Source organism: Habropoda laboriosa, unplaced genomic scaffold (assembly GCF_001263275.1).
Source record: "Habropoda laboriosa isolate 0110345459 unplaced genomic scaffold, ASM126327v1 scaffold295, whole genome shotgun sequence".
NCBI classification, from domain to species: domain Eukaryota; kingdom Metazoa; phylum Arthropoda; class Insecta; order Hymenoptera; family Apidae; genus Habropoda; species Habropoda laboriosa.
In genome coordinates this window covers 132,238-143,191 of record NW_017100429.1, presented here as the reverse complement: position 1 = coordinate 143,191, position 10,954 = coordinate 132,238, and the positions used below count along the sequence as shown (strand labels likewise).

The window sequence follows — 10,954 nt, the reverse complement described above, 5'->3', positions numbered from 1 at the left end:
CACATGTTTACAATATTAAACTTTACAAAATTATTAACTGACATCAATATAATTATTGTATTCGATAAAAGAAACAAATATAATCCATACTACCAAATGCGTTTAGCGTATATACATACTTCAATGTCGTATATACAAAACGTAAATGGCATTACATAACATTGTACAACGATAATCATTTTTGCCTAATTAGATTAAATTTTTTTTCCATCGAACTGGAATAGAATCCGCGTGTAATTTGTTGTCCCTTTCGTTCATTTCTATTTACAATTTAAAATAGACTATCGCGATGCAGAATAATATGCAATAGTATTTTTTCTTTAATCATAGACCAGTTGCAATAAATAAAAAATTTAATCGAGTTTTTATTATTTTTAAAAGAAATTATCTAACGTATAAAAGCAGAAAGTTGAAGAATCACGGTGCCAAGGCTGCTGATCTTTTGTCTCTATTTTTATTACGTTGAATAGTGCGTGCCTTAAATGCAGCTGCATTCATCAATGTCTATGAACATAATAAAAAATTAATCAATTTAATAGTCAAAATTTTGTTTTATAAGGACATTGAACTTACTCTTTCCAATTTGCTTGTCTTTTGATTCAACGGTATTGGTAAAACTTTGTTACCAAGATGGAAAATTTCGCGCAGAAGCTGATTTTCCGCAAGATGAATGTTTATACCCGGACCCAATAGCCTACAGCATGCGTTGTACTGAGTTCGTGCACACCATCCCTCTAAGTATAGAATTTCTTGGCCAAATTTAACGTGCATCTCTGGTACAATATCCTCCTAATAATGATTAAAATAATCGTCATGGAGGACATAATTGCGTGCAAATTGTATCTGTATTCTCGTTACGAAACTCACTTCTATGTAACGAAGTATGTCTCTGAAATTAGCTCTCTGTTGCTTACGATCTTTCTTTGCTCTGTACTTGTTAGAATCCGTGGCAAGCTCTTTCAATGCTTCAATCAAATCCAGCGACCAATCTTGCTCGTAATCGCAGGAGAAATCTCGACCCAACTCAAATATTACAGCAAGAGCTTCTCCAGCTGACAACCTTACGTCCAAATGCGGTGATTGTAGTAGTTCACGTAATCTATTCAGGGACCTACAAATAAAAACAATCATTGTCATCATTTTATGTAATACTGCATGTATAATTATGGTTAGATGAGTCATTAAGGCACTCACGGCATGTAACTATTGGTTCTATCGCTTGCAAGCAAATTGTATACGTCAGCTGATGCCATGACTGTCAAAAGTAATGTCCACGAGGAAATTGCCGCAGCGTGCAACGCTGCAACTTCCGGAGATATAGTCGCTATAGCACCATTTCCTTTTAAGTAGGAACCAGAAAAGATACCCGATAGTAATTGCACAATTTCAATGGTGTCAGTTGCATCATTGCCTGATAAGAACTGATTCATACTCAGAGCCCAGCAACACTGCAAAAATAAAATGGTCCATTACTTATGTATAAATTGAACTGCTACTTTATTCTTCAGTTTACCTCTGAACGAGTTTGAGTCGAAGCTGTTGTGTCGCTCGCGATAAAAGTAAGAATACTTTTTAAATCCCGGCAGACTACTTCTGCACTTTCAAATGCACCTAATTGAACACAAAGTAAAGTACTTAATCTGGCTGCTGTAGATTGCTCTTCAGTACGCCCTTTTTTTAAGCCCCGTTCCACAGAATCTGTGATAGTCATCTTCCTGTCTTCCACAAACTCTGGGACATATTTGACAGCAAAAATTTTCTCAATTCCATTAAAGCAAATTGTCCTGCCTTTTGCACTCTTTTGTGTCAAACCATCAATTGCTTCCTTCAGTTTTTCCTCAAATGCTTCCTGCTGCGCAATTTCATCTACCTCATTGTCATTCACATCATCTAACATGCTGCGGTTATCAGACTGATTACTGGATACACTACATGCATCATTATTGATGGAATCTTCATCAGATGTTAACTCAGCTCTTTTTCCACCATGACCTGCAAGAAAAAATATTTCCTCTGTTATCATCAATTTACATGTTGGTATAATTACCTAGAAAATTAGGATAATAAGGAAGGACTGTTTTGTTTTATTCTCTATATTTTTTAATATAACATCAATGTTTATTGAAAACAAGAGAGCAATTAAATAATTAATAATTTTGGTGATTAACAATTAGTATTTACATTTAATTTATAGTTAAATATAACAGCTGTTAAAAGTAAATGTCATGTTACATAAAGTGCAGTTTAAACAGCTGTTACTCTTGACATTTGATACAATTAGCATATGTGGTAGATCAGGCAGGATTCTGATAAATCCATACAGAATTAAAACTTTAATCATAAAAAACCATAAAATTATACCTGTGACCTGCAATGTCTAAGAAAAGAAAACTATTGCAACATATTGTATGACACACATGGATACACATTTCCTTTCATCAGGAGGCAATTAAAATGCCAATATATGACGTGCATGGATAATTATATAAAATTGTGCACAAATGGCACTCAATTAATAAACAAATTGCATACAATCAAAATATGCATTAAAGGATCATATTTCTTGAATGTTGACATTATTAACATTATTGTCAATAAAATAAAATGTAAAAACTATGGTTTGCATGTAAGACTGAACACAGTCAGTTGTAATCAGTTAATGATAAACAACGGCTATTACGCATGACGATCTAAATTTAGCATAAATGATTCAAAAAAAGCATGGTCGTCGTCTTGAATTGTACAATTCATCTACCTAACCTTAACTGCTCTACTAATTGCACGAAAATCACGAAATTACATTAACAAAGCCAACATGCGTATTATGTGTACCTGAAATATAATTTAAAACCAGCGATTAGTCGCGCCTCGATTAAATCAAACATCGAATTTTCTGTTTTGCGCCTAACCCAAACCCATGTGCGAAAAGCATGAAAGTCACATGGGGATTGGTAGTCATGTCAGATGTTGTCTCACCTTGAATATATTACAACCGTAAATCGATATAATTTTTCCGACATATAATTAATCGATAAATGTTTGAAATTTTAAAGAAAAATAAAAAGTAACAATTGATAATCCACTCGTGACGCACGATGAAATAACTAAAATTCATCCGTTGGATGAGTCATTCAAGGAGAATGTCGATAATTTAATAAAGTTAACAATCGAGAATCTTCTTATCACGTTGCGACTGCCAGGAATTTTATAAGAATTTTTTTCAATGAAAAATTAACGTAGTAGAAGTAGAATGAAAAATACATAAAAAATCGTACCGGATTTTCCTCTTCTGCCCCCTTTGCCTGGCATCGTTCTTCACCTTCCTTATTGCACAATTGATTCTAAAGTAAATACTTGATCAAGAGGGTAAATGTCTTGCACTATTAATTTTCTTTCGTATACTGAACGCACTGCATGAACTTTTAATTAAAATCTGATAAAAACTCATTAACATGTTGCGAACTGTTCAAAACATACACGTCGAGACAGCCTGCGACGGGCTTTCTCAAGTGCACTGTCTTCCGCGAACTTGCTCGAACTCTAACGAAATACCCCGAAATTCTAAACGCGCGTGCGCGCGCTTTTTTTTTTATAAATGTGGCGACATTTCTTCCTTTTGTAGAAATTTAGTTCGGACCATTTGTGTGCCAATTTATAAAATAGTTTAGAAGTTTCCAATTTAATTTTATGTGCATTTTGCTTAATTGTTATATATGAAAATATAGAAAAGGCTTTTGAAAATGTAATTTTTATAAGTAATAATTATTGTAAATAATTATTTTTAAAAATTGACATAGAAATCATCTTAATTGAAATTATCTATTAACGTCAGGTATTCGCCAATAGGCAAGCTGTTTTAAGAAAAGCGTGATGCGGTGCGCGCAGCCATTGAAATTTATGTGGCTCCTGCCAGCTACAGAGGAAATTATTTTCTATTTGAGTATTTCGCGCGCATCAAATCGAAGACATGTGATGCGTCTTTTAAGAAATGTTTTTACGTAGAGTATTACGTAGTGTTTATTCAAAGTACGTAAGTGACACAAATAGAATTGCTTATTCTCGAAGAATATTATAACACAGTTGGCATTAATCTGAAGTACGTTTATTGTTGAGGTATGGAAATCAAATTTATACCAATGCGAAAAGATTTGTATTGTACAGGAACAAAGACTTTCATTATTATATACAATGAAGAAACACGTGTCACCTTAAATATTAAAAATAAGAATAAAAATGTGAATGATGACTAAAGTCATGCTCTCATGACTGAGTCTTATTATTATGCATAATTTGTAATATTTATGTTCCAAGTGTAGCAAAAGTGAAGAAAGGTCTGATTTCTACTATGATTATAACGTCACTTAAATGGACCATTTCAAATATGTCAGTATATTCTGAAGCACCTGAATCATTAGAAGAGTACAAATTTGGCTTGTTACAGTCATGACAAAAAGTTGAAAGACCAAAGAAACTTTCTTGTTGTACATTTGGGTGTTATCTTACTTTTAAAAGTACCATATCCTGTAACATGCTTCATTGAAAAGTAAGGTAGTTTTACAGAGTGAATTTTATACATGAAATTATAATTAACTTAAGAAAATGATTGTTTGTCAAAATCATGTTTCTTTGTACAAGAAGTTTATTGGAATTCATTTCATACGAATCTCCACAATGAAAACATTATGCTCATTGTAACCAACAAACTGACTGTCAAGTTGGAAGCAGCACTTTTATCCCCTATCAAATTTTGGCATGGTGTTACTTTCAAAATATAATTGAATACAGAATCTGCAATGTTTGCTGGTGTTGGATCTGAGCACTTTTCCAGTTCCCTTACACCACATGTTTGAAAGGTTGTAATGTCTCTGCACAAATACCATGAAACATGTTTTATATTTGCACATATTTTGCTTTTCACTTGTTATATGAATACAGTGATACTTACGTGCATTCTTTGGTTCCAAAAATAAAGGGAGGAAGTTCCTTTGGTAAAGACCCATTGGGACTTTGTTGTGGTATATAACTTAGAAAAGTATTATTGAAACATTCTGCAAGTTCATCTTGTTTTGATTTCAAGCATTCTGGTCCATCAGCAGATATGAAAACTGTAAGCAATAACCAATTCTTTTTAACAATGATAAAGAGTAATAGTAGTTTCCTATGGTAAACATTTTAAAAGAGAAATATATATACGAGCAATGCGATCTCCTTCCTTGTAGCACATAAAATCTAAGAGAGAGTCTGTGATATTTTGAACTATCTTCACATTCTCTCGTTCCTTTGGTTCCAAACAAGTTTCTATGACTGCTGTGTAATTACTGACACATGTTTTAAGCATAGGAGTCTTTCTGCAATAGTTCTTGAACACCAAATCTAGATCTCCTGTGGGCTTGTATTTTTCCATCTCTTCTGTCAACTCTGAAATCTGTACAAAGGATTCAAGGCAGTTTTTAAACTTTTCGCTTGCATTTGCAACATCTTCATATTTTCCTCCATTTTTTTCACATTTCTGAGTAAAAGATTTCTTAGCTTCTTCAAAAGTGGATGTTACAGTTGAGTTGAGATCATTCATGTTTATGCCTTTGGTTATATTGAGGCTGTTTAAGTCTACAACTTGAGAGACTTTGTTCAATACTTCTTCCGTGTTAGGTACATCTCCTTGAGACCTGGTATGTCCAAGAAATCCTAAAGTGAAGAAGAAAAATATTAACTTTTTAATTCATAACCAAATACTTTGGGAAGTATTTTATAAATAATGTATTATTCACTGTTATTTTTTGTTTAAAAATTAAATAATAACAAACCAACTAAACAATGAAAGATTAACGACTAACTATAGCTTCAAGACACGTTTTTAAGGTTTTAACTCCATCACATGTCAGGGTTTAAATAGTTTAGCTATTCAAAATTTTCTTTCGTAGGATTTCCTGCTCATAGATGAACACGTCATCTTACACGAACTTTGTATTACTCCAATTTGTAATTACAAATTACCCGCATATCCAGTTTTTTCAAGTATTATTAAAGGAGTTTTTCACCCAGTTTAAAGTCAATACAATCGAAACAGGTTTCGATTAGAATATATTTATAGGTTATGATGTACGTAGAATTTATTTTAAGGCAATCATATAAAGCAAATTATAATAAAAACGTATATGTTATGTGTTGTATAATGTTTTAATAATGCATAGGTACATTTTTCGCATTTTAAATGCATGTTTTCCGGGAAAAGGATCAAAGCAGATTCATGGGGTACAAAGTGCACGAGTTGAATCAACGTGTAATCTGTGCATTCGTCATACGTGTGTCCTGATGATAAGTATTTGCCCGGCACAAAGAGAGAATAATGTATTATTTAGCTCCAGCAATCATATTGATTATTGTAGCATTTCTACAAAAAAATTACCATGAAACAGCCATTAAAACTTGTATACACTTAAACCTCGATAAATCGAAAATTAGATGTAGATACACTTAATCTCCGATAGTGTTGTATTGTTATCGATTATGTGAGCGCGATCGAAGGTCGTTATTATTTCCTGATCGTGGAATCGAATGTTGAGATTCGAGATCCACCGATCTCCTGGTCGATAGAACACATTGGCCAACACTTTCGAAAAATATTATTTCGTCAGTAACGCTAATCTTAGTTTCATGGACTGCAAGTGCTACTTTTGACAACTAATCCTAATTAGTGTCCATAAAACAACCTTTTAGCGAAAAAAACTCCTCCATTTATAAGCATGATTTTGCACATGTGAACTGCTCCTTCCCTTTCTCTCTCATTTGTTTTGTTTTTTTTCTGTTGTTTTGTGTGATACTACGCATCGTGATTCATCGTTGAATTCCAATCGTATAAAAGAAAATAATGAATAAACTAAAATAAACCACAGTAGTGAACGTATCTACTTCCTTGTGTCGATACACGACCCGTCCAATCGTCGAATCGCCACTTACCACATAATAGGAACACCACGGCAATGAATATCGAATACTTGGTCATTTCTGTTTTTCTCGACTACTGTATATACGGGATAGAGATGCACTTTCAGCTACGCACCACCGCTGGCCACCGTCGCGGGCTACACTAAGCTTTTGCTGTTTATTATGGGAAGTGTGCACTGATGTGTCAGCAGCGTAGCCCCGGAAAATTAGCAAAAGAAAGAAAGGTAGTGAGAGAAAGTAAGATATCAATACGGAAAGAGATGGACAGACGTACACCGAGTAACCCGCGCGAGCGATACTCCGATACTAAGCCCGAAACGCGTGCGCTACGCTTATATAAACGTAATGCACTATGCCCCTACGTTATTCTGATCCGATTTCACGTATGTTACACCAGAATTCTAGTTGACGCAGGTTTTTTTTACCTTATTCTTAGGTGATTTTTATTGTCACTGTTGACAAGGAAATGCTTCAAATAAATTGTATAATAATGATTATTGTTAAGGTTATAAATTGAATATCGCTAGATTTTTAGGTTATTTCGCCTAATTGTCAATTCTAAAGAGTTCGAGTAAGCTTTGAAATATTTTATAGACCTAAGAGATTAAATATAAATTATTTCTATCTATATACTGTATTTAAGAGACTACGTATCACGATTCCTCGTTAGTATAGTGGTTAGTATCCCATCTCAGAACCTACCTGACCTTCGTGGGCGACGGACGTGTCCGACGAACAGCGTAAGAGCCCAGATACATTGTATTCATTTTTCCGAGTTAAAATAGTGTGCCGCATACAGTGCTACAACTCCACAAAATAAATTAATAACAATACAAACATAAAAGAAATACAAAACTTAAATAACGACCAAGGGGATGTAACCCTGAAAACAGTGACCATAATAAACACAAACTCAATGCAAAATGATGAAACTTTAACAAATAAGTGCATAGAAAATATTATAAAAAATATAAAAGTGAAGGGTCTCACCCTAAAGTGCACCCAGAAAGCAAATGCCCAAATCAGTGGCATAACAAAGCCTAGAAATAGCGTAAAAAAAATAATAACAACTACACCAAATTTACTCAACAAACAAAACCCTCCACGGACCATCGCAGAGATGTCACCAACTAAGAAAGCCGAAAAGCAACAGCAGAACCAATTAGAAGAAGCGCTTAAACTAATAGCGAAACTAACTAAAACAGTCGAGGAATTAACAAACCAGTTAAAAGAAGAAAGAGAGCGGAACAAAAAGGAGACAGAACCGACCACCAAAACGAGAAGGCTAGCGGAAAAACCCACGGCCCTAAGGGACACCCATCGGGAAACACCTAATAAGGACGCATGGACTAAAGTCGCCTCTGGAAAAAGGCCTTACACGAGCCCCACACCCAGCCCAACGGCAGATAGCAGCCCCAAACTCCCGAACGCAGGGCCGAGCACGAGCCAACAGCGCCCACCACCTACTACAACAGTACCCGCTCCAGCCACAAAAAGGGTAAAAACCGACAATAACCCCACCACAGAAACATCAACTAAAGCAGTAAAACCTCCAATCACTATAATAGATACTCCCGCCAAAGCAATAATAGATATAACTAACAAAATAACAAAAAACTTTTACACAAAAAAAATAAATTACAACAAACAACTTCTGTACATAGACACCACAGATGCGCATAAAAAAACCTGCGACACACTTAAAACACAAAACATTCCTTATTATACGTACACCCCGAGAATGGAGAAAAATATTTCCATTCTCATAAAAAATCTAGATGGCAACTTCGAGCCAGAAATAATACTAGACGAACTCCGCTCAAAAAATATTAACGACCTGCACTTCCTAGCTATTCAAAAATTCGAAACCAAACGGTCCATAGCAGAAAAAAAAAATCTGCCCATATACATTGTCCAGCTGTGTCCCAACAGCAAAACAGATAACTGAAAACAAATAAAAGTAGTCCTTCATTCTATAATCTCTTGGGAGAAAATTATCAAAAAAGTTCAGTGCAAACGGTGCCAACGCATTGGCCATATTGCACTGAACTGCAACCTAGAATATAGATGCGTGAAATGCAATATTCCGCACAACCCGGGCGAATGCACACGAGAAAAAAGATCTGAAACTAAACCCTACTGCGTCACCTGTAAAAGCTTTGGACACCCCGCCTCCTACAGAGCATGCCCAAAACTTATAGAAAACAAACAAAAGATAGAGGAAAGAAAACAGTCCCTAAAGGAAGAAAGAGAGAGAAAATTACAGCTACTACGTAGAACCGTGGACCCAGGCATCTCAGACGCACACAGATACGCACACACCAACAATACACAAAACACACAAAACGCGACAACCAACACACACCACCCAACACTTCTCGAAGAAATAAAAACAATTACCAACTCAATAAATAATCAAATGGCCCGAATCGCAGAGGCCGTTGAACTAAACACAAACAGAATCAACTTCATAGTAGAAATCAACTTCAGAATAAACTTACACATACTAAAACTCATAAGAAACCACTGGGCAAACATCAGAAACGTAACAAACAATAGTCTCATATACAGCTTCACATACCCTAACCCACAATACCACGAAAAGACACGATACACAGGATACATCCCACCAGAAGCAGTCACACACCTCGACAGTCAAGGATACATACAGGACAAAGACAACACACCACTCATCTACCACACCACACGCAAAGCAGACAACAAAAAGATTCTCTACTCAACGGACATAAATGACAACGACACAAACACACGACTCAACTACAAACTCTCAAAAATAGATAAGAAAGACACACACCGACGTAACAAAAAGAAGTACTGGTGGCTACAACACTAACCACCTAACAACAATGAAACAGAAACACGAATAAACAAAAAACAATTGACACTAAATCCTCGTTAGTATAGTGGTCAGTATCTCCGCCTGTCACGCGGAAGACCGGGGTTCGATTCCCCGACGGGGAGGATCATATTTTATTTTTATTTCCTGCTATATTTATCTGATATTCATATTTATATACTTTTAACCCTAGTATTAAAACAGCTACCATTATTGTACGCCATCTATTATGATTATTATTACTATTATACTCCCCAGTTCCTACCATGTACAATACTCATTAGTATTATATTATCTTATAATTGTCTCCCTCAACTTATATTCATCTTAATACTGCAAAACATAAAACGACGCAGATAACACCATAATCTAAGGGAAAAAAAAATAACTACCACCTACTTATAAATAATTTATACACCCTTTCTCTCTCTTCTCTCTTCTTTTCTCCATCCAAAAAATAAACCAAAGATAAATGTACAGTTTACCGTGCCTTCTGTACATAACCATAAAGGTTACCGCTTAGTTAGTTAGCTGTAGTACATAGTATATAAGTAACGTTAAGCGCGATAGTAGTAAGATTACTGTTAAGATTACGAGTGCTCTATCCTAGAGCCATTGATCTCATTACACTTAAGCCAAATTCATCCTTTGTACGTTTTTGGTTTGTTGTACCTGTTGTATATATTGTTTTATTTATCGGTACAATAAACGTATGTTACAAAAAAAAAGTGGTCAGTATCTCCGCCTGTCACGCGGAAGACCGGGGTTCGATTCCCCGACGGGGAGGGATTATTTTTGCTTTCATTAGTTGCATTGTATATTTTCATTTTTACATTTACTTTACGAAAAATGTATTATTTCCTGCCGAAAATGGAGAGACAGTAGAATAAACAGTGAGGTCGTAAACTTAAATGGCGGCACCCATTGACACTTGAAATCTAAGATCTCATGCTGAGGTCTCTTAAGATCTCTTAACACATTTTCAGTGGGCTATTTTGGTTAAGAAATTACGCTAACAGCGGGCATGTTTTGTATATAGCAGCGGTTGTTATATAAACGCAGCCATTAAAGCTATGAATATATAGTTCGTTATATTTACAATAATCGTTCTCTTTTATAAATAATACATATTTTTAATAATTTTTATTAATT

The 10,954-nt window shown here is 35.0% G+C and overlaps 1 protein-coding gene and 1 non-coding gene across 2 annotated transcripts; one reads left to right on the top strand and one right to left on the bottom strand.

Annotated features, from left to right (window-relative positions):
* Positions 1-48: 48 nt before the first annotated feature.
* LOC108575740 (interferon-related developmental regulator 1-like) lies at positions 49-7,236 on the bottom strand. Its single transcript, XM_017938631.1, has 9 exons — positions 6,958-7,236; positions 5,194-5,685; positions 4,946-5,105; positions 4,661-4,865; positions 1,514-2,047; positions 1,195-1,448; positions 868-1,111; positions 574-789; positions 49-504 (listed from the first exon to the last, which is right to left on the bottom strand). Exons 1-9 carry the CDS (start codon positions 7,001-7,003, stop codon positions 418-420), a joined length of 2,238 nt encoding a protein of 745 aa, XP_017794120.1. The 5' UTR covers positions 7,004-7,236; the 3' UTR covers positions 49-417.
* Positions 7,237-9,855: 2,619 nt separating this feature from the next.
* Trnad-guc lies at positions 9,856-9,927 on the top strand. The gene has a single exon. It is a non-coding gene; the product is annotated as a tRNA-Asp (tRNA).
* Positions 9,928-10,954: the final 1,027 nt, after the last annotated feature.